This window comes from Cervus canadensis, chromosome 10 (genome assembly GCF_019320065.1).
Source record: "Cervus canadensis isolate Bull #8, Minnesota chromosome 10, ASM1932006v1, whole genome shotgun sequence".
Classification (NCBI taxonomy): Eukaryota; Metazoa; Chordata; class Mammalia; order Artiodactyla; family Cervidae; genus Cervus; species Cervus canadensis.
In genome coordinates this window covers 33,467,060-33,491,255 of record NC_057395.1, presented here as the reverse complement: position 1 = coordinate 33,491,255, position 24,196 = coordinate 33,467,060, and the positions used below count along the sequence as shown (strand labels likewise).

At 36.0% G+C, this 24,196-nt stretch overlaps 1 protein-coding gene across 5 annotated transcripts in view; it reads left to right on the top strand.

Moving 5' to 3' along the window:
• The window catches only part of TRDMT1 (tRNA aspartic acid methyltransferase 1), an 85,677-nt gene that overhangs the window by 59,759 nt on the left and 1,722 nt on the right, over nt 1-24,196 (top strand). For all 5 annotated transcript variants that reach the window (XM_043478792.1, XM_043478791.1, XM_043478788.1 and 2 more), the window contains 8 exons: nt 7,337-7,413; nt 10,477-10,548; nt 11,173-11,238; nt 11,955-12,024; nt 14,990-15,073; nt 16,966-17,309; nt 19,448-19,505; nt 20,554-20,683. In XM_043478792.1, coding sequence (XP_043334727.1) covers nt 7,376-7,413; nt 10,477-10,548; nt 11,173-11,238; nt 11,955-12,024; nt 14,990-15,073; nt 16,966-17,309; nt 19,448-19,505; nt 20,554-20,683 — 862 coding nt within the window. In that variant the 5' untranslated portion in view covers nt 7,337-7,375. The remainder of the gene's footprint in view (nt 1-7,336; nt 7,414-10,476; nt 10,549-11,172; nt 11,239-11,954; nt 12,025-14,989; nt 15,074-16,965; nt 17,310-19,447; nt 19,506-20,553; nt 20,684-24,196) is intronic.

Here is a 24,196-nt window from a genome sequence, read left to right as displayed (position 1 = left end):
CTTGCATTTCAATTAGATTTTATTTTAAGATCCCTTCATATTCACTTAGACTGTTCATTTTTAGTCTATTCTACTCTGTTTGCTTCGTTTTAGAAGCACACTATATTACTGTATCTTTAAGAGGTTTTTTTTGATATGCAACTTTTCATTTTAGATATTTTTCATTTCTAAAAGTTTCAATTAATTCTTTTTTATGTTCTTGTCTCCTTGTAATATTTTTATTTTCCTTTTAAGTATTTGAATAAATTAATGATATTTATGATGACTGTTTAAAATCTTTGTTATTTCCAGCATGTCATTGTTGGGTTTGTTTCTATTGATGGATTCTTCCTCCATTCACACCCATTTGTTATGGGTCACATTATCTTGTTTTATTAGCATTGTAATAATTTTTTATTGGGAGCCTAACATTGTACGTTTTACATTTTTGAGTGCTGGAGTTTACTGTAATCTTTTAAAGACTGTTGGATTTTGTTCTCAGAGGCAGTTAATTTCAGATCATCTTGATTCTTTTTGAGGCTTATTTTAAGCATTTCGGAGTATATGTGGAGTAGCCTTTGCTATAAGTAAAGTGAAGTCGCTCAGTCGTGTCCGACTCTTTGTGACCCCATGGACTGTAGCCTACCAGGTTCCTCAGTCCATGGAATTTTTCAGGCAAGAGTATTGTAGTGGGTTGCCATTTCCTTCTCCAGGGATCTTGCTACTAATATGAGACCTTTCTTTGATTGCTATTAAGTGTCCCATGTTCTCAACTAGGTTGTGGTGGTAATTCGAATGATCTCTTGCCCTGAGATCTGGGAATTTTTTTGACTTACAGCTTCCCAATAATGGTTCTTTTCCTGGCAGTTGGTCTTTGCCTACCTCAAAGCATTTTGCCTGATAGATGCACAGGTGCATGCTCAGCAGGACACTCAAAGGGAATGTTATGCAGATTTCTGTATTTCATTCCTTATGCAGCTTCTTTTAGTGTGGTAGTTTTGCTCTGCAAATTCTAGTCACCTTGACCTTGAATGCCAGTGTCTCTTTCAACTCATCTACATTCCCAGGTACAGTTTAAGTGTCCTTTCCCTTCACTGTTGTGTGGAAATTATCTTCAGGTAGAAAGTCTAAAATCTTCAACTGGTTTTTTTTTTTTTTTCCCAAGGAATGGTAGTCCTATCTGCCTGTGGTCCAATATCTGAAAATAGTTATTACATTTCTCCCAGTTTTCTAGTTTATTTACAGAAGGAAAGTAAGTCTCAGAATTTATTCCCTCCAGACAGAAGCAAAAGTCTCACAAATTTTATTTAAGTAAGATATAATTCATTATACCATGAAGTCTGCCACTCTAAAGTGTACATTTTTAGCATTTTTCTTTTTTCATTTACTGACAAAGTTGTGTAAGGATTACCACTTTCTAATTCTAGAACGTTCTCACCCCCGTAAAAAGTAATCTGGTACCCATTAGCAGTGACTCCCCATTGCTCCTTCCCTCCAGGCCTGGCAACCACTAATCTACTTTCTACCTCGATGGATTTGACTTTTCTAGACATTTCTATAAATGGGATCATATAATGTGTGGCCCTTTTTTGTCTGGGTTCTTGCACTTAGCATGTTTCCATACAGACGTGTTGTAGCATGTGTCAGGGCTTCATTTCTCTTAATGGCTGAATAATATTCCATGACATGGATGTACCACATTTTATGTATCCAACAGGTTTGTTTTAAGCTTTCTTTTAGCTAGATATGAAATAGGGCCATTTCCTGGCTCTGTGATTGGGTATTCACAAGGTAAAAGTCATCTGTTTATGTGTTGAAGACCATCTATCACTGATACTGAGAACAGAATATTTTTCTCCACGAGCCTCATCGAGAGAAGTGCTATGGGTATAACATCATCCTTCCAGTAACTGGTAGCAGTGCACTTCATGAACATCATGGCAAACTGCACTAAGTCTGCCAGTCTCATCCTGGACGTAGGGCAGAAGTAAATACAGGGTCAGGAGAAACATACCTGCTAAAAAGTAACTGAATTGACTCATATGTAGGCAATCTGCATTTAGGTTCCAAAATTTCCGTGACATGGATTATGATAGCAAAATTTATTTTATTTAAAAAAATGGATCTAAGTTTAAATTTAGATGTAGTTAAATTTAATGTAAGTATTTAAAATTTGATGCAGTCAAATGTCCCAATTCAGCAAGGGTTTTCTCCCACTGAACAAAATATGAAACAACAACAAAATCTCAGTAAAGCACCCATTACGTTCGGTGTCTTAACCTTTTTTTCTTTTTTACCTTCTAAGGGAAACTGTGAGACACTTTACGTATTTGGGGTTCCCAACTACATGCCAGAAGAAATTTGGGGGCATTTAGAATAATATATATGTAACCATTTTTCTAGTGGTAGCTCTATTTCCGTACTAGTTTTAATAGATGATAATAAGTCATATTATCTCCATATGAAATAAGAATACTAGGGAGAGGAAAGAATGGAGATAGGTACCTCCCGCTCATTTGAGAGGAGAGAATCAGTTCATTAAAATGATGTCTATGAGAAAAAAGACAATGTGCCTTCCTACAGCTGTTGGTCTCTTCTTGGATGTTCTCTTCAGCCCTGTTCTGTAATGGAAAGAGTGTGTCATGTCCAGAGCAAATGTATCAGAAGTACATTGAGGGTCATGCTTAAAAAGCGGTTGGAAGTTTAATGGAGAACTTAGGAGTAATGAGAGACTGAAGAGATTTTAAGTTTCATAAGCAGGAGGAGAAGGGGACGACAGAGGATGAGATGGTTGGATGGCATCACCGACTTAATGGATATGAGTTTGAGTAAACACCAGGAGTTGGTGATGGACAGGGAGGCCTGGCGTGCTGCAGTACATGGGGTCGCAAAGAGTGAGCCATGACTGAGCCACTGAACTGAACTGAACTGAAAACAACATATTCTGATCAATTGAAATTTGAGAACATTGACTTCATGCAAGTTATTGAGCCCTTAGACGAACACAGATATGACTGAGAACGAGTCTTTACCTGGAGAAACTTACAAGTTAGTGCAGAAGTTGGACTTGTGAACAGTTTTTGGGGGGACCTCTGATTGAATGTGGCAAAGACAAGATATTTCTATTCTAAAATTATATTTCTTTTCCTAAAAGAAATAAGAAGAGAAAAGAGGGGATGGGAAACCATTATGAATGAAAATGGGGTTTAAACAGAAACCAAAACAAAAAAGAAAACTGAGAAAAATAATGTCAGATGTAGTGGCAATAAGACACAGTGAATGAAGATGACAAAATTGCATTCAGATCTCTCTGTGTCTCATACAGCTTTGAGAAGGACAAGGGAGGAGACAAAGCAGACCCAGCAATTGTTTGTTCAAAGTGAGGAGGAGAGACATTAAAAATTCCAAATCACTGGGCTGAAAACATCACTGCAAGCTCTGCAGACTTCTTGCTCATCCTAAATGTGAGAACATGGGTTAAGGACAGAGGCATGGTCTTAAGTTAGAGATCTTTGTGGGTTCTTCTCAGAAACTGCAGTGACAAAGTACCTGCTCTTTCTTTCACCTTTTTAGCAAATCTCTAGATTCAAGTGATCTCCATTAAAATATATATATATATATATATATATATTAGTAATTAGAAAGGAGCCTTTGAGGCTATGCTGATATAGTACTTTTTGAAGGAAGAAAGTAACATAAACAAGCAGAATACTTACAGAAAAATTGTATTAAGAAGCAGAAGAAAATTATAAACACACACCTCCATTAGTTTGCCCTTAAATAAAACTTGCTATCTTCAAGAACTCAAATAAATGTATTGTTGTTCAGTCACAGTCATGTCCGATTCTTTGCAACCCCATGGACTGTAGTATGCCAGGCTTCCCTGTCCTTCACCATCTCCCAGAGTTTGCTGAAACTCTGGGAGTTTGAATCAGTGGTGCCATCCAATCATTTCTTCCTCTGTCGTCCTCTTCTCCTCCTGCCTTCAATCTTTCACAGCATAATGGTCTTTTCTAAGTCGGCTCTTTGCTTCAGGTGGCCGACGTATTGGAGCTTCATTCAAAAGCAATAATAAGACAATAAACTTGAAAACTATCAGTGGTCTGGGAAGAAGAAAAAAGATGAGAAAAATAAAAGCATTATAGAAATAAAAGTCATGTCAGTGTGGCAAACAGAAGACAGCAAAACAAACGGGACAAAAGCATTAACAGACGTAAATGAAAAACATTCCTGAAATAAAACCTCCAACAATTCATGAACTGTATTACCTGTGAGCCCTTACTGAAAAAATGGTTCAGCCACTTAATCTAACTAAGCAAGAGATGAATCAGAGTGGAAAACCCAGAAATAAAGCTGCCATGTTAGGAAAGAAATTATGGTCAGAAAGCAAGGTGAGAGTGTTATAAATCTTTGCAGTGTAAAAATACTATAATTGGAGTAGGAAGGGAAAGTGAGACTCAAAAAATATGTCTATTCTTTGAAAGATAAATGAAGCTGTAGATTTTTAGGACATTATTTCATGTTGTTGTCAGGAGCTCAGCCGAGCTGTCAGGGATCAAGAGTAGCTGATTAAAGCAACAGGGCAACAGTGAAAGAGTGAAGCCTTAATTACTTGCTGTAGAGAAAATGTCCATGCCCTGCCCCTGTTCTGTTTCCCTAGGGTACAGCACCCTGCTGGGAAGTTGAGTAGATCAGCAGACACGGGAGTCAGCTAACAGTTGAGGGAGCCCCTGGTATTGGGGGAGAGAGTGCGATTTGCTGGGTATCGTCATAGCGAGAGAAGTATCTTCAAGGGCTTCTCCTCCTCCCAGAAGGAGGCCTTGGCAGAAATAGATGGCGGCTGAAGAGGACTCTGTGCCCACAGATAGAGAGACCTTGGAATGCAAATATGTGAGGAGCATGATCTTCCAGGGGGCCTGAGACCTTGCACTTGCTCTCAGAGACTGCCAGGCACTGGCCTTGCTCCAAGTCTGGAGTGGGGAGGATGACTTTCCCCAGCACCTGCTGGGTGAGGCCTTTGTCATGGCCTGGGGTCAGGCCTGAAAAGTGCATGTAGGTGTTTAACCAAGAATAGGACAGTTACAAAGATAATTAGTAATAAAACTAAAATCTGATATTTATCTAGATAGGAGATGGAAAATTACTAGTTACTGGAGTATAAACATGTGAGCTGAAAACTTGCTGGATTTGTTCATTGTTGTATTCCCAGACATATCACAGTGCTTAGTGTATTATAGATACTCTGAAATATTGGTGGGTTAGATTATGAACATTGGCTAATGAACTACATATTGTGCCTAAAACAATGGGAAAATGCCAGGCATAACAGGTATTTCAGAACTGATATAAGATAAGATCTGTCTAAAGGCAAAAAGTATTTATAAGTCATAGAAAATTGCTTTATAATGGGGATTAATACAATGATCAGCAAAGTTCTGTTCTTGAACAAAACATGTAATTTTGAACAAATTATTCATGAACAAAACATCAGAGTTCATAGGGCAGAAAATAGTATGAAATATCCACTCAGTAAGTTTTTATTAAAGATTTACCATGTGCCACAATATTTTAGTTCTCTTTAGATTAGCAATAAATTCACTAAAACAGTCAAAAGTTGTTGTTTACTAATCTACCAAGTTCTTCCTAAAGTTTAAATGAAAATTAAGTGTAAGAATGACCAGGAAGCTTTTTGAGAAGAGAATTAATAAAACAAGTAGTGTGACAGAGTTGCTTATCAACACTCGATTAATGAAGTCAGCACATGAAGTTGATCTAATGTTTTCCGAAAGCAAGGATTTTTTTTTTTAACTTGAGTGCTCTGGTTATGAGAAAATAATAGATTTCCATTAGTGTTATTATAAAATATCAAATTATTAAAGTTAATCCATGAATCTCTGTAACTACTTTCTTGAATCCTGTCACATACACTGACCTAGATTGCTAAGTTAAAGATAGCTGTGAATGGTTTAATTGAGTGACTATGTTTTGCATAACTGCTCTGTCATTTGGATTGTGCTATTAAAAAAATCACCCTTTCCAAAAATCCTTTAAAATTGTAATTTTGTATGTCTAATTGGAGGTATTGGAGATATTAACTGCTTACTTCTTTTAGATTCTAGTTAGGATGCTCCTAATGTTAAAAGTTGTTGTTTGGTTTTTATTTTAATTTTAGGAATTTGGCTTTAATCAGTCTACAGTCAGTTGTGAAGTCAATAAGTTGCTTTTCTTAATAGCCCTGTGCTAACTAGCTGTGTAGCTTAAGTACCTGTGATAACGGTACTGCTCTGCCCCAGGTTTCTGACACTCTGTTGCGTGTGTGATTTTCAGATTGTTTTCTTTAGAGCTCTGGGTTCTAGAGGTGCTTTGGGGACTTTTATTTAATTTTCATTTCATTTTACATATACATCTTAAACTACTTTTAGAAGCCTGTGATTTAAAAACAATAGACATGTACATTCAAACTTTTAGTACACTAGAGACAACTGATGTGTTCAACAAGTTAACTCTTTTCAGAACTCAGAATAAAGCTTTTCCCGCTTTTTTCATGAACTGGAACTTCTTAGAAATGTGTTGTAACTAGGAATGTTGGGATTCTGGGCTTGTTGTTTTAAATTTCTGGCTAAGAGTATATGCTAACAGGGCCTAATGAGAATTGGCCAAACCCATGATTTGTATTTCTCTGTATTTGTCTTCTGATACTGTATATAAAGGAGCAAAACAGTACATCTTAAAACTATTTAGCCCAGTAGGCATTGTTTTGGTTAATCTTGTTTTACAGAACCTCAAAAGATTATAAGGTTCTTTGACTACACACAACTGTAAAACAGTATGCAGATATCTGAAAGTGGGACCCTTTTCTGTTTGGTGATGTGCTGACAGACAGACAGGAGAGAAGTGGTGACTGGTCTATACATCACATTTTCTAAATAAATAATATTAATAGAAAGGTGTTAATAATTCTCTAGATCTTTTGCTGAAATTAATTATGGAATAAAGTTCTCCATGTTTGATTCCTGAAATCACAGCAGTCTTAATTAGACATGAGGTATCATAGAGGCATGAAATGCTTAGGATCTAACTTTCCAGCTCTGCTTGGGCTAGTCCTGGGGTTTGGGGGAAGTCACTTAATCTGTTATAGCTTCGGCTTACTGCTCTACTTCCTTCACAAAATCACTTTGGAATGTTAGTTTAACTGAAGTTTATTTAAAAAGTATTAAATGTTTTATAAACTTTTAAGTGTTATAAATAAGCTGTCACAATTTCTGATATATTTAGTTGTAATTAGTCAGCTTGTTTCCTTTTTCCCCCTTCTACACATGTTTTTATATTCTTTCCCCCCCAAATATTCATTCCTTAGGGCATTACACTAGAAGAGTTTGACAGATTATCTTTCAATATGATTTTAATGAGCCCACCCTGTCAGCCCTTCACAAGGTATGTATAATACATATTTCTCTGTTAGGAAGAATACTTTTGAAAGACTCATTAAATCAAATATACTGTAATTTCAAGCACAGACACTATAAAGCCCATTCGCTGCATTTCCCTAGTCGTGAAATTTTTCATACGTAATTCTCTTTCTCTGTTCACATTTATAAGTCAGCATTAATCATGAGGAAAAGAGTAGTTAACTGCCAGATGAGCACAGTGATTTGGTCATAGTCATTGTAGGTATGGCGAGACTATGTGGTACTTCTTTAATACCTACTGAAGATAAAATATTTATTTCTGACCCAAATTACCTTGAATTATTTAAATTAATCAGCATTCAGGAATATCTTCCTAACACTGATTAATCAAAGTCATATTTTTCATAATAAATATTCAAGTCCTAAATTACTTAACTGTAAAATGTTAAAACTAGTCAAGAATGCATCTGTGAATTTTGTATTACTCAAAATTGATACGTATACTTAATAATACATACAATTTATAAAATAGTTTTTTTAAAGCTATGTTCCAATTCAGTTTCTTCTTATAAGGTATTTATTTGACTATATATTTCAGGGAGTTATATTTTAGATAAAATCTTGACTAATCTATCTTCATTTAGATATTTTTAACAATAATATTTTTAATTAAGTAATAATGATAATAATGACAACCATCCAAATGTCTTACTAGATTTTGCCATTTAATTCAGCAAGCTTATGGGATGTGCATTAGTATACTGTCTTTTTATAGGTGAGCAGCTGAGACATAGAAAGTTTAAGTAACTCTCTGAAGGTCATACAATTAGAAAATGTAAGGGCCAGGATTTATCAATTATTTTATATCATTCCATTTAAACACATAATGCAATTTTAAGTTTAGTAAAAATTCAAATTTAAATAAATATTCTGCTCATGCTTAATTTCCACCCAGGTTTTGATTTATTTCAAGTTTTCTAGGAAATTAATTCCTCAAGGATTTATTGTGCCCCTACATTAGAGGTATTGTTTTTAATGCTGCAGTTCTGTTACAGAACTTACAGACTGACAAATATTAATAATTACAACCTTGTAATGTGATTTAAGGGGATAATAAATGAATGCTGAAACTGCCATGAAAACATAGAGGAGAAAAGGTGTTATATTGCTGCGTATGAGGAGGGAGGAATTCTTTCAGAGGTGATACTGGAACTGTGTCTGAAAGCAGATTGGGAATTTATCAAGGAAGGATGATGTTCCAAAAACGCCTTTGTGTAGAATCAAGCCTTTACGTTCCACATAAAGATAGTCCTGAGCTATGAAAGGGTGTGGCTTTTTTGATTGCCGTGAGTGGGAGGCTCAGAGCAGAGTGCAGCCCCAGCACTGTGATGCCTCAGATGTCCCTGCAATGGGGCCCATGTCTTCCCTATGATACCATTCTCACTCTGTATCAGCCCAGATCCAGCTGCTAATGGCCGCAGAGTCTGATTCTGCAGCACAATCATCATTTGGAACTCTCAGAGGAAAGGGACTAAATGAGAAGAAACCAAGGTTTCTGAGGAATCTGTTCAAGTCCACTCCTCTCCCATTTGAGCCTCAGATCCACTGATGATTTTGGTCCTGCTATCAGGCATGAGGAGCTGATAAGTGATGTCAAGTAATTTAAGACTTTGAAGCTAATATGTGACAAAGTCTTAAATCCTAATCCTCTGTTGTTATAATTCATGCCCAATCTAGTCTTCCTTTCTGCTTGGTTCTTGATCATATTGAATGTTACTTATAAGATCTAATTGCTGATCCAAATACCACCTTTTCATATGACCTATTTTGACCTAGTTAGTCTAACCAAGTTGCAACACCTTTGTGTAGAATCAAGCCTTCACCTTTATTGCCTCCCGTGTACATTGAACAAGATTGTCCTGATCTTAGCTACTATCTTGGTCTACTTGGATATGATTAGTTATCACTGCCATTGACTTTTTTTTTCTTTCTCTCTCTTTTTTTTTTTCATTTATTTTTATTAGTTGGAGGCTAATTACTTTACAATATTGTAGTGGTTTTTGTCATACATTGACTTGAATTAACCATGGATTTACATGTATTCCCCATCCCGATCCCCCCTCCCACCTCCCCCTCTACCCGCTTCCGCTGGGTCTTCCCAGTGCACCAGGCCCGAGCACTTGTCTCATGCATCCAACCTGGGCTGGTGATCTGTTTCACCATAGATAACATACATGTTTTGATGCTGTTCTCTTGAAACATCCCACCCTTGCCTTCTCCCACAGAGTCCAAAAGTCTGTTCTGTACATCTGTGTCTCTTTTTCTGTTTTGCATATAGGGTTATCATTACCATCTTTCTAAATTCCATATATATGTGTTAGTATACTGTAATGGTCTTTATCTTTCTGGCTTACTTCACTCTGTATAATGGGCTCCGGCTTCATCCATCTCATTAAAACTGATTCAAATGAATTCTTTTTAACGGCTGAGTAATATTCCATGGTGTATATGTACCACAGCTTCCTTATCCATTTGTCTGCTGGTGGGCATCTAGGTTGCTTCCATGTCCTGGCTATTATAAACAGTGCTGCAATGAACATTGGGGTACACGTGTCTCTTTCAGGTCTGGTTTCCTCGGTGTGTATGCCCAGAAGTGGGATTGCTGGGTCATACTGCCATTGACTCTTATGTAGCCACCCTGCCCAACCAGCTCACATCTCTGAACTTCTTTTGTTTCCCCTGGGGCAGAGCAAAAGGTGTCACCAGCCAATTGTGTGTGTGTGTGTTTCCTACACAAGTTGATTTTAAGAGGATAATTGTTTTTAATTCTTCATTGACTTCATATTCTTCTTTGCCTCATATAAGTTATTTGGGCATATTATTTTTTTATAAGTACTACATTTACTAGACAGACAAAGCTTTGTTTTTGTTTTAATTACATGAATAAATATGTTTTGTTCTTTATAGCAACAGAGATGATCATATTTTTTGTGAGGACCAACTAATTGTAGTTCTCTGTTTTGCCTTTTTAAAAGTGACTTGATATCTTTATGTAAGATTCTTGAACTTATTTTCTTATTCCTTTCAGAATTGGCCTGCAAGGTGATGTGACTGACCCAAGGACAAATAGCTTCTTATATATTCTAGACATTCTCCCAAGGTAAAAACTTAGATTCTTGTACAAGCTTACCATAAGTGTAAAACTTTGCATCTAGAGGAATGTGATGTTTATCATTTTATAGAGATTAGCAGCTTCTACAGATACTATACATGCCATTTTTCTTCTGCCATGACTGATAGAGCAACTGCAGATGTTTGTTAGCACTACAGTGCTGCTAAAGTGAGTGACAGGGTGTTACGGCCTAATAGCTGAATTCTATTGCCTCTGCTCACAGGATTAGTACAGATGATGCTAGTGTTAGTGAATGCTGTTGCCCATGGCCTGGAAAATTGCACTGCTAACCCTAGAAGCTGCCATTCCACGTAAACGTCAGCCCTTTGAACTGCCATTCTGTGTAGTTCAAAGCTCTGTGCAGTCCTGTGTTTTCACTTAAACTTCAGTGGAAATTAACATTTCAAGTGTTAACCTTATCAAGTGTGCCATGTTTATGGGGGAAAGGGTTAAAATATGTCATCTCCATCCTTTATAAAATTCTTTTCTAAAATCAGTTTGAACAGTTACCTCATATTTCTCACAAGTAAGGATTTTCTTTGCTTCTTACTTCATAGTATTGAGATGTTTGGAATTCTATTTTGTTTTTTTGTTTGTTTGTTTTTGTTTTAGATTACAAAAATTACCGAAGTATATTCTTTTAGAAAATGTTAAAGGTTTTGAAGTATCTTCTACAAGGTAAGAAATGTATTTCTCTTGTGTTCATCTTAGAGTTGGTATATTATATAATAAGAGCTGTTGTGAAATAAAGATCTGAAAAATAAATGTGTACACTCTAACATTTTAGATATGTTATGTAGTTTATCATTAATGTAGTTTTTGAAGAGTAGTGTGAAGTATCACAAGGTTAGGGTCAGCTGATTCTCTCACATTTTGATATGTTTGAATTTTTCCAGAATGAGTAATGCAAATGGTATTTCTCAATTTTAGCTGCTTAAGTTGGTGTCCATTTCATTAGAAGTAGGAATGTTTTCAGTAAGAATTAGTCCTCTTGACAGGCATTTTCTGTCCTGTTGGATTGAAGAAGCAAGCCCTGTGTCAGGGCCCTTTCAGATGGTTGCCCCACTGGAGAAAATGCAACCAATTAAGTCCTTGATTCACCTGCTGTCTGTGACAGTGTTCCGCTATCTGATTGGCTACAGACATAGCTTCATTCCGATAATGAATTTACCATCAGTGGATTAGCAATTTTTTATTTATAATACAGATTATCTCTTTTTTTGTGAAATGTAATTTCTCAAGTATTGGACTTAAGACCTAGGATTTTTCTCTTTCTAAACAAGTTGAGTGGAGGTACAGTTTTCACATAAAATGAAGTTTTATATGTAATATTTTATATAAGAACCACATTTCAAATGATAAAGTGAAAGCTTTCTTTCCCTTTGTCTTTTCAGAGATCTGTTAATACAAACAATAGAAAATTGTGGCTTTCAGTACCAAGAATTTCTATTGTCTCCAACCTCTGTAAGTACCACAATTAGAAACTTAAATAAATTTTCCCAAAGGGAATGTGATTCAATAAAAAGAATGGATCCATTTTGGATAACATTATAGGCAAATCTTAAAATTAGTTCAGACATGGTTCCTTCTGTATCTGAATTTTATAGCTATATGTGAATTTTATTTTTTTATGATTATTGTACTATCAATAATGAATGTAAGAAAGTCTATATATCTTCTTACCTGGGAAATATAAAATGACAGTGACTCATAGACATATGATTCATCTGATTCCACATTTGTTTCACTCAAATAAAGGTACAAAGTGACAGTTTAAAAGGTTTAAGAATTTGCTGCAGGAAATCAATCAATGTAATAAACCACATTAACAAATTGAAAGGTAAAAACCATATGATTATCTCAATACATGCAGAAAAAGCCTTTGACAAAATTCAACATCCATTTATGATTAAAACTCTCCAGAAAGCAGGAATAGAAGGAACATACCTCAACATAATAAAAGTTATATATGACAAACCCACAGCAAGCATTACCCTCAATGGTGAAAAATTGAAAGCATTTCCCCTAAAATCAGGAACAAGACAAGGATGCCCACTCTCACCACTACTATTCAACATAGTTTTGGAAGTTTTGGCCACAGCAACCAGAGCAGAAAAAGAAGTAAAAGAAATCCAGATAGGAAAAGAAGTGAAACTCTCACTGTTTGCAGATGACATGATCCTCTACATAGAAAACCCTAAAGACTCTACCAGAAAATTACTAGAGCTAATCAATGAATATAGTAAAGTTGCAGGATATAAAATTAACACACAGAAATCACTTGCATTCCTATATACTAACAATGAAAAAACAGAAAGAGAAATTAAGGAAACAATACCATTCACCATTGCAACAAAAAGAATAAAATACTTAGGAGTATATCTACCTAAAGAAACAAAAGACCTATACATAGAAAACTATAAACACTGATGAAAGAAATCAAAGAGGACACAAACAGATGGAGAAATATACCGTGTTCATGGATTGGAAGAATCAATATTGTCAAAATGACTATACTACCCAAAGCAATCTATAGATTCAATGCAATCCCTATCAAGTTACCAGCGGTATTCTTCACAGAACTAGAACAAATAATTTCACAATTTGTATGGAAATACAAAAAACCTTGACTAGCCAAAGCAATCTTGAGAAAGAAGAATGGAACTGGAGGAATCAACCTGCCTGACTTCAGATTCTACTACAAAGCCACAGTCATCAAGACAGTGTGGTACTGGCACAAAGACAGAAATATAGATCAATGGAACAGAATAGAAAGCCCAGAGATAAAGCCACAAACCTATGGACATCTTATCTTCAACAAAGGAGGCAAGGATATACAATGGAAAAAAGACAACCTCTTTAACAAGTGGTGCTGGGAAAACTGGTCAACCACTAGTAAAAGAATGAAACTAGAACACTTTCTAACACCATACACAAAAATAAACTCAAAATGGATTAAAGATCTAAATGTAAGACCAGAAACTATAAAACTCCTAGAGGAGAACATAGGCAAAACACTCTCCGACATAAATCACAGCAAGATCCTCTATGACCCACCTCCCAGAATATTGGAAATAAAAGCAAAACTAAACAAATGGGACCTAATGAAACTTAAAAGCTTTTGCACAACAAAGGAAACTATAACAAGGTGAAAAGACAGCCCTTCAGATTGGGAGAAAATAATAGCAAATGAAGCAACAGACAAAGGATTAATCTCAAAAATATACAAGCAACTCCTGCAGCTCAATTCCAGAAAAATAAATGACCCAATCAAAAAATGGGCCAAAGAACTAAACAGACATTTCTCCAAAGATGACATACAGATGGCTAACAAACACATGAAAAGATGCTCAACATCACTCATTCTCAGAGACATGCAAATCAAAACCACAATGAGGTACCATTACACGCCAGTCAGGATGGCTGCTATCCAAAAATCTAAAGCAATAAATGCTGGAGAGGGTGTGGAGAAAAGGGAACCCTCTTACACTGTTGGTGGGAATGCAAACTAGTACAGCCACTATGGAGAACAGTGTGGAGATTTCTTTAAAAACTGGAAATAGAACTGCCATATGACCCAGCAATCCCATTTCTGGGCATACACACTGAGGAAACCAGATCTGAAAGAGACATGTGCATCCCAGTGTTCATCGCAACACTGTTTATAATAGCCAGGACATGGAAGCAACCTAGATGCCTATAAGCAGACGAATGGATAAAGAAGCTGTGGTACATATACACCATGGAATATTACTCAGCCGTTAAAAAGAATTCATTTGAATCAGTTCTAATGAGATGGATGAAACTGGAGCCCATTATACAGAGTGAAGTGAGCCAGAAAGATAAAGACCAATACAGTATACTAGCACATATATATGGAATTTAGAAAGATGGTAACGATAACACTATATGCAAAACAGAAAAAGAGACACAGATGTGCAGAACAGACTTTTGGACTCCGTGGGAGAAGGCAAGGGTGGGATGTTTTGAGAGAACAGCATCGAAGCATGTATATTATCAAGGGTGAAACATATCACCAGCCCAGATTGGATGCATGAGACAAGTGCTCGGGGCTGGTGCACTGGGAAGACCCAGAGGGATGGGGTGGGGAGGGAGGGGGGAGGGGGGATCAGGATGTGGAATACATGTAAATCCATGGCTGATTCAAGTCAATGTATGACAAAAACCACTACAATATTGTAAAGTAATCAGCCTCCAACTAATAAAAACAAATGGAAAAAAATAAATTAATTAAAAAAAAAAAAGAAAGAATTTGCTGCAGGGAAGTCTTCCGCAAATTGATAATGGAATTTTGTCTGATGTAAACTAATGTATAGTGTATGAGTTTTTTTTTTTTCACTAGATGCTAACAGTTGGTATAGATCACTTTAATTTCCCATAGCAACTACCTGTTCTGCTTCACTTTCAGCTTGGCATTCCAAATTCAAGATTACGGTACTTCCTTATTGCAAAGCTTCAGCCAGAGCCTTTCCCTTTTCAGGCCCCTGGTCAGGTATTATTATTATTATTGTTATTCTCATCATCATCATCATTATTTATCTGTTGTAAGTAGGTCTCAGTCTGCTTATTTATTTTCTGGAACTACTGGTGGAGGTTTGTGTGTCCTCTCATGCCTGTAATAAAGATCATGCATTCAGTCTGTCTTCCAAGCCTTTTGCCCCTCCTTATGTTGTTTACTCGCTGAGTCATGCCTGACTCTTTGCGACTCCATGGACTGTAGCCTGCCAGAATCCTCTGTCCGTGGGCTTTCTCAGGCAGGATTATTGGAGCGGGTTGCCATTTCCTTTTTCAAGGGATCTTCCCAACCCAGGAACTGAACCTGCGTCTCATGTCCCCTGCATTTGCAGGTGGATTCTTTATCACAGAGCCACCAGGGAAGCCCTCCCATTCCTGCTATGACTGCTTTAATTGCTTGAAACAAAACCAGAGGCATTTCTTTCATCATTACAAAAAATAAGTTGAAAGTAAAAAATTACCATTACTGCTGTTATCATGGTCGGAAGAGAAATTATTGGGGGGAAATGAGCCCCCCAATAATTTCTCTTCTGACCATTGATTCTTTTGCATCAATTATTTTTCTCTCTCAACAGAAGCTATAGACTACTGTTGATAAAAATTCAGTATACTGTCTTAAAAATGGCTCGAGTGTTTTCACACGTCAGTTGCATTTTCTTTGAAATCTATGCTGTTTAGCCTTAACTGATTAAAATATGGTAATGATTAGTACAAGCTAGGATGAAATGCACAGTTGCTATGGATAGACTCTTATTATGCTAGCAATTTTGTATGCTTGTGCTGAAAATTGTTGTGGATAACAGAGTTTCAGTGGTTCAGTGAAGCTCTCTGTAATCATCACAGGTAAGAACTTAAAAGTCATGTCCTACAGTAGTATCATTTGAATCCCCCTGTAACACAATACCAGTTTTATGCTTCCCCGATGGCTCAGTGGGTAAAGAATCTGCCTGCAATGTAGCAGACACAGAAGACAATGGGTTTGATCCCTGGGTCAGGAAGATCCCCTGGAATAGGAATTATCAACCCTCTATTCTTGCCTGAAAAATTCCATGGACAGAGAAGCCCAGTGGACTACAGTCCAAAGGTTCACAAAGAGTTGGACAGTACTGAGTGACTACACGCACGGGTATTACATTATAGGGCTTCCCAGGTGGCATTAGTGATAAAGAACCCACCTGCTAATGCAGGCGATGGAAGACACGCCTATATTTTATTATACAATAGCAATGTGTCTCCCTTTCAATGTGGATAGTTCCAAAAACAATGTATAAAGGATATTAACAAAGATTTCATCATTAAAAATTCCTGAAACTGTTTTATCCTTCTCAAAATAGGACTTTATACAAGGTTACCTGTTTTGTAGGAACAAGTTTTTCCTATGGGGCTCAGGAATAGAAATAACCTTTCAGGGCAAAGAGTGCTTATCATTTTTAATAACTAATTTTCCTTTAGATCATGGGTATATTTTAGTGTTGGTTTTTTTTTTTTTTTAAATGAAGGGGAATGGCAAGCTTTGATTCAAAATACATTTTCTGGAAATGTTCCTGTTGCTTTCTCAACTTCTTTTCCAAATATGATGTCGTTTGTATATTCAACTTGCTTCCTATTATTTTGTTGAATGGTTTTATTACTAGAGAAAGCAGTAATTTCATGAAATAAATTATCTATAGACTGATGGCCTATCATTATATGATGAAAAACTTGTAGCAGCTTATATAAATTACTAGTAAACCTCAATGTCTACCTTTTTAATGACAGCTCAGTAAAAGCTAAAGAATTTTTTTTGAATGATGTTGACTAGATATTATTAATTCATCTTTTATTTTTAAGAAGGCTTTTGACAATTTGTATATTTTTATTTAATGCCAGGTACTGATGGAGTTTCCCCAAACTGAATCTGAATATCCCCCTAAATATGCAGTAAATGCAGAAAAGAAAACTGAAGAAAAGAAAATTGAACCAAATATTAGCTTTGACAGCAGTACACAGTGTTCTGGAAAAGAGGCCATTCTTTTTAAGCTTGAAACTGCAGGAGAAATTGACAGGAAACAGCAACAGGACAGCGATCTCTCTGTGCGGATGCTGAAAGATTTTCTTGAAGATGACATTGACAAGCATTCATTCTTTTTACCACCAAAGTCACTACTGCGATATGCTCTTTTGTTAGACATTGTTAAACCCACTTCCAGAAGATCCATGTGCTTTACAAAAGGGTAAGTTTTAAAGAGTCTCTACTCATGACATTATCTAAAGTAATCAAGTTTTCAAAGCTATTGTTTCTTTTATTTCTTCTGGAAACAAGGAGCATTTTATAAAATGTTTCTGCTAGAATGTGTTTGTTTTTTTTCCCTCCCTTAATTGCCGGCTTTCATGTTCCAATAGAATGCACAAGTAAAAACTGCTTCTGGCAGAACATCATGTGCGCAGCCCACGGAAGTGCTATGAAAGGCCAGGCCATTGTGTGGGGACCTTCGAAGGAGCTTAATTACCCTCAGTGGAAACATACCCACAGTGAAAACATGGTCTCTGTAGATGGCAAATTGCTAATTCTTTACCACCTTTCTTTTTATGATACCTCAAAAATTTCTGTCCACTTTCATAATCAATGTACAAGAAGAAATAAAAATTTAATATCAAGAAATAAGATTGAATAATCTGGAGCGCATTAGAACACTTTAAATTTTCTTTAGTTTTTGTATTATATTCTTATGGTTCAAAATTCAAAAGGAACTGAGATTGTAAGACTCCTTTCCTCTCTGCCTCTTGTTCATCCAATTTCCTTCCCTACATGCAACCGACGATTTCAGTTTACTGTCTGATCTTTCAGAGGTGTTATATGCAGGGTATCTAAATATAAATGTATATTTTTACCCCCCTTACATGCAACCGACGATTTCAGTTTACTGTCTGATCTTTCAGAGGTGTTATATGCAGGGTATCTAAATATAAATGTATATTTTTACCCCCTTCTTTAAGTAAATTGTAGCATATTATAATCATTATTATGTGCCCATTTTTTTTGACCATTCAATGTAATTTGGGTATTATTGCCTAAGAATTTTGCTATACTCATGGTATAGGTGTATCATAATTTATTTTATTGCACAGTTAGGGGATATAGCCTTTGGCTTATTTCTCAAGTGTTAATTAATGTGTTTTTCAAGTTTCTTTTTAAACCTAGAAAGAAGGGGAAATAAAACCCTTGGAGAAGAATTTGTAAAATATCCCTGCCTCTTCTTTGTTAATACTACTCGAACTTATTTGATAGGTAGTTTTATGATTTAAACATTCAAACCTTCTCTCTTTACTTGCTAGCTAGTTGTCTTGACACTCTGCCCCTGAGATAATCGTACGAGTCTTATCCTGATTTTCTATACTCTGCCCTTGTACTTCTAGGGGAATAAGTTTATTGCTTTTTCCATCACCTTAAAAGACTTCAGTCAGCTGTTGTCTGTTTCCAAGTCTGATAGGTTCTCTTTGGGACTCTCATAAACAGGACTTATCAATTTTGTAATTAAAAAAAAAACCTTGGAATTCTTTTATAATTATAAAAATTGTATAAAAGAAGCTTTAATGTGAAAATCTATTTTAGTGTAAATAATATAAGCAGGCACACACATGATATATAAGAAAACAGCTTTTCTCTGATGTGACTTTCTTTAATTTATATTTTAAATTCATCTATTAGGAAAAAATGATAAAATATCATGTAGCCAGTCTGGCAGTGATCTTACTATAAGAAATATTACTAATATCTTGTATTTCTGTAGTGTTTTGTATTTTTAATATAGTTTTTTAAAAACAATAGTCTGACTGTTGCAGGATAAATAGTTAAAACCTATGGTGTTAGAGTAGGAGGTAGATACATGTTTGATGAGCTTGAGTCTGTCCTGGGCTGGAGAGAATAGGGTTTTGGGTTCATGAGAAGCAATGATGGTTCAAGCATCTGAAGAAAAGTAGCTACTATTCATTTTCACCTTCATAACATTTGGTCTAATATGGCAGGGATGCCAGTACTGAATAGTATTTGGATATAAAAGTTGTAATTAATGCATACTTCCTGTGCATTTAAATGTGATGAACATTTAAAAACTGACATTTTATAAAAATGACAATAATGCATAATGCAAATAGTATTTACATAACAAAAAACTTTGTCAAGTTTAGTGTCTGAGAAGTTTAAACATGATCTTAAGTCTTTCACCTATTTTTTTAATTGCAAAGCATATTTATGTGATATTCAGAATATTTCAGAAAGATGAAGCTATGTAAAATTGATTCATTCAAGAAATATTTAAGAAGTCTATCATTAACAAGCAGATGTTAGAAAATATTTGTGTTAATTTTTCAGTTATGGACGCTACATAGAAGGGACAGGATCTGTGTTGCAGACGACAGAGGATGTGCAGGTACTGTGCATGGATTCAGGACTAAAATATTTTGAAAATATTTTTAAATAAAATTTTATTTACTACTTAAAATTTGAGAATGTTAAAAGAATTTTACATATTCAATTGGAATGAATATGTGTATAATAATTATTTACTATAGAATAAGTCTTTTTCTTGTTGCTAGGTATGGGTATATGTACAAAAAGTGTTTTATATTTTTACTTTTTTTTCTTACCTTTTGCCCTTCTTTTTATACTCCATAAAGGGTAATTTGAAATGCAGAGTACAATAGTTAATGTTCTCTAAGATTACACACAAATATTAATATTAGAGCCTTCTTTTGGAGCACATATTATAAAAATGCCTTTTAGGGAAAAATAAATCTGTTTTAGCAAGGCTGTTTGTTAATACTTCAATTGCAAATTCTTTGTGGTGTCATGGTTGAATACAAACTTGATGTATTGTAAGTTTTATATACTTCTGAATAGTTCTGCAGTGAAATCACATTATTTTCTTTTATGCTGATTTAAACTCTTTAACTGTTAATAAAATTTACCCATGGTAAAAACCGTATCAGAGGCAAACAAATGTCAGAATTTGAGAAATCATATTTATTAAATATATTTTATCACTTGAAGAAAATGTCTTAACTTGATAACATTGGTCATAAACCGTAGACATTCTGATGACTGTTTGCATTGTAAAACTGACTTACTGGTTGACCAAGTTCCTTTCACTGTTTTTCTCTTATATTATATTGTTATTTATTTATTATTTATATTCTTATAAGTTAATTTTTGAGAGACGGAAAATGACAGACACATTGAAAGTATCCTGATCTGTTCAACATCAAGCTTTTGTTTGTTTTCGGAGTTTATCTTACCCTAGGAGAGCCCATTATACAGTTCATTGCACAGACTTTTTACCCTGGGCTTCTGTGTGTTATGGTGGACTGTGTGTTCATCATTTTTAAACGGCCTCATAGCAGATGATATTATCTTAACAAGTTAATTGCATTCTATTAATTATTTATTACTTATTAGTTATCATGGATGTTTCCCTACAGATTGAGAATATCTACAAATCGCTTACCGGTTTGTCACAAGAAGAAAAGATAATGAGATTGTCAATGCTTCAACTTCGATTTTTCACTCCTAAAGAAATAGCAAATCTCCTTGGATTTCCTCCAGAGTTTGGTATGTGGAATACACGTGAACCCCAGCTTTCATTTATTAATGGTCTCCGAACTCATTAGGGACTCCTATGTGAGTTATGAATAAACCCTTACCCAGACAGAGGTGGAGAACACTTCCTCTCCTGATTGTGCCATTTTGACCTCTTCCTTCTCTCCTGTTTCTGCTTTTTTTCCACAACCTGCCATTCCCTTCAGACTCAATTCTCCTCCTTTTACTCCAGTAATGGTTTCAGGTGCTTTGCAGGAACAGAAAGGCCAAATCAGCAATTCCTCAACTTTCCCCACAGATGGTTGTTAATAGCATCTCTTTCTCAAATTTATTTTTTGCTTCTAGGAGTCCTGTTCATATAACCACACATTAGCTGTTGTGAAAGAATGCCTAGAATTGTCTTTAAAAAAAAAAAATTAAAAGACAATTAAGGAATTTATTTTTGTGTGTGTGTAGTGGGAGGTATGTTATTTCTATTTCTTCTCCTACGAGGTATGTTCTTATCAATTAGACACCTTTTTCCTTCCTTACAAGGTTTAAGTGGAAAAAAGAGAAAGTGGAGAGGTGCTCTAGGAAGGAGCTTTCCTAGTGGAAATTAAGGGTGACTTGGGAGCACAGATCCCAGAATTGACACCAAATTAGAGAATCTGAAGATGGAATCTCAAGAACAAAAATGAACATACGGTTCCAGAGTTAGAAGGATGAAGCCCTGATGCCTTTTGTCATTGAAGAAGGCCAGGGATGGTTGTATTAGGAGACTGGATGTAGTGCCTTTGCCTCTTAGAGCAACTGCCTCTTCCTGATCCTGCTTCCTTGGCACAGGGGCTTTCACTCTGTGGATGCCATTGTTTTCCTAGGCAGAGGGAGGTGAGGGGTGTCCCTCGCACCTAGCTCATGGGAAGAGAGAGACAAATCTCCCTCACGTTTCCTCACAAGGAAGAAATGTGTTTTTGATAACTTACTGGGAGCTTGACTATAAAAAAGCCAAGCTCTGCTAAATCTAATCTTGTTGTAATATTATTACAGTACTATTCTTGAAGAACATCATGGGTTAAATAGATCATGTTTTAAAATTAAATAATTTACACTTGAGGTTTGGAATGCATCTTTTTTTTGCATTGAGAACAAACTCCAATAGAATTTGACTACCCTCTTGGTAATTGATTCTCCAAGCAGAGTCACAGCAACCGGGCTTATTTTGTCCTCTCTGCCTTTTTCTTGGTGATCTCATTCAGTTTGAACTATCTCAGGGAATGTTATTTAAGAAAACATAGACTTCCCTTGTCTTAGTTTATGTCACAAAGTGAATGAGAACATCATCAAACAAAGAAGTAAGAATTGCACTCAGAAATTTATTTCCCAGTCTATTGTCCTGGTTACTTTTTTTCCTTTCATTTTTAGGATGAGTCATCAAAGGTACTTTCCATAGTACTATAGAGAGAAAAGAGATTTACTGTCTAATAGCAACTAAGTTCTAAGTTTTAGTTCAGTGTTTATTTTTTCAAGTAGTAGTAGTCACTTCGGTAATAGTGAAATTTAGCACAGACCCCAGAGTCAGACAGACCATGAATTTTAGCCCTACCTAAGTCACTTTCTGCCTTGTTTTTGTCTATAAAATGGGGGTAATTGCAGTCCTGACTTCATAGGGTTGTTGTGACAGGTAAGTGAGTTAACATATGTAACATGTTTGTAAACTATCTGATACCTAATACGAAATTTGTGCTTTTATATTTTATTTTATTTTATTTTTTCAGTTCTACCACTTTATTGCTACCAACCCATCTCCCTCCACCCTCGTGCACACAGGCTCAGTCATGTAACCCCATGGACTGCAGCCCGCCAGGCTCCTCTGTCCATGGACTTTTCCAGGCAGGAATACTGGAGTGGGTTGCCATTTCCTTCTCCAGCTTTTATATTTTAAATGATAAATGTTATAGCCTTTATTTCATAAACACTTTTTTCTCAGTATTTAAAGATATAAATAGGGTAAAATAGGATTTTTGAAAGTTCCCTGAAAATATATAAGACATGCGAGAAAACCTCATTTATTTGTTTATGGCTGCCCTTGGGTCTTCGGTGCTACACAGACTTTCTTTAGTTGTAGTGAGCAGGGGCTATTCTCTAGCTGCAGTGGGCAGGCTTCTCATTATGGTGACTTCTCTTGTTGGGAGCTTGGGCTCTAGGATGCTCAGGCTTCAGTAGTTGGGGCACATGTGCTCAGTTGACCCGCGGCATGTGGAATCTTCCCAGACCAGGAGCTGAACCCATGTCCCCTGCGTTGGTAAATTGCTTAAACCTTCTTTTAAAATGCATGATAGATGTGTATAGTCAGTCAAACCATATAGTCACCAGCGAGCAGCACTGTGACAGGCCTGTCCTTCACGTGGGCCTCTGACATCATTAATCCTGGCTCCAGAATGGGCATTCTTGGAGCTACTTGTCCACGGTAGTGATGGATTTGCATTGATCCTCCCGCACATGTTGTCCTGTTTCTCTTTGTGGCCAGCGGCCTACATTCATGAGATAGCAGGCTTTGGAGGAGGCAGACACTAACCTTCACTTACTGAATAATTGCTGCTATCTTGACCTTCTAAATTCTAGGTTTCTTTGTTTTGGAGAGGATTATTATTTTTAAGGTACCTAAGTTTTTTAAAAGTCATCTTTTAACTTTAAAAAATATGTAATTTTTTTCCATAAACAAATTTAGATTTTAGTACCTATATATGAAAGACATACATATATATATTGCATGTGTATATATGTATGTGTCTTATATATATAGGATTTTAAAAAATATTTATTTATTTTAATTGGAGGATACTTTACAATACTGTGATGGCTTTTGCCATACATCAGTATGAATCAGCCGTAGAAATACATTTGTTCCCTCCATTTACAAATCTTGCTTGTTTTCAGAGGTGTCTTCCCCATTGATACAATCTTGATATCACAAAGGACCATCCCTGGGATAGTCTTAAAGTTTGTTTGTAGGTATATTTCTACCTCTGGTTACTTTGAAGTAAATAACTTCTGAGATGACTAATGTTCTTGCCTAAGACATTATCTTTGTGATAGGAATTATATGACTGGGCTCCATTGCAATGATAGTTTTATTATGGTAATCACTCTTATTTTATTGCAGGTAATGTAATGTCTAGTGTTGATGAACCAACTTTATTAAGTTTTGAAATTTTTAAAAAACCAATTTATTTATGTATTTATTTTTGGCTGAGCTGGGTCTTTGTTGCTGTACTGGCCTTTCTTTAGTTGTGACAAGCAGGGGCTACTCTCTAGTTGCAGTGCACAAGCTTCTCATTGCGGTGGCTTCTCTTGTTGGGGAGCACCAGCTCTAGGGTGTGAGGGCTTCCGTAGTCGCAGCTCCTGGGCTCTAGAGCACAGGCTTAGTAGTTGCGCACGGGAGCTTAGTTGCTTTGCAGCATGTGGAATCTTCCCAGATCAGGGATTAAACGCTTGTCTTCTGCATTGGCAGGTGGATTCTTTACCACTGAGCCACCACAGAAGCCC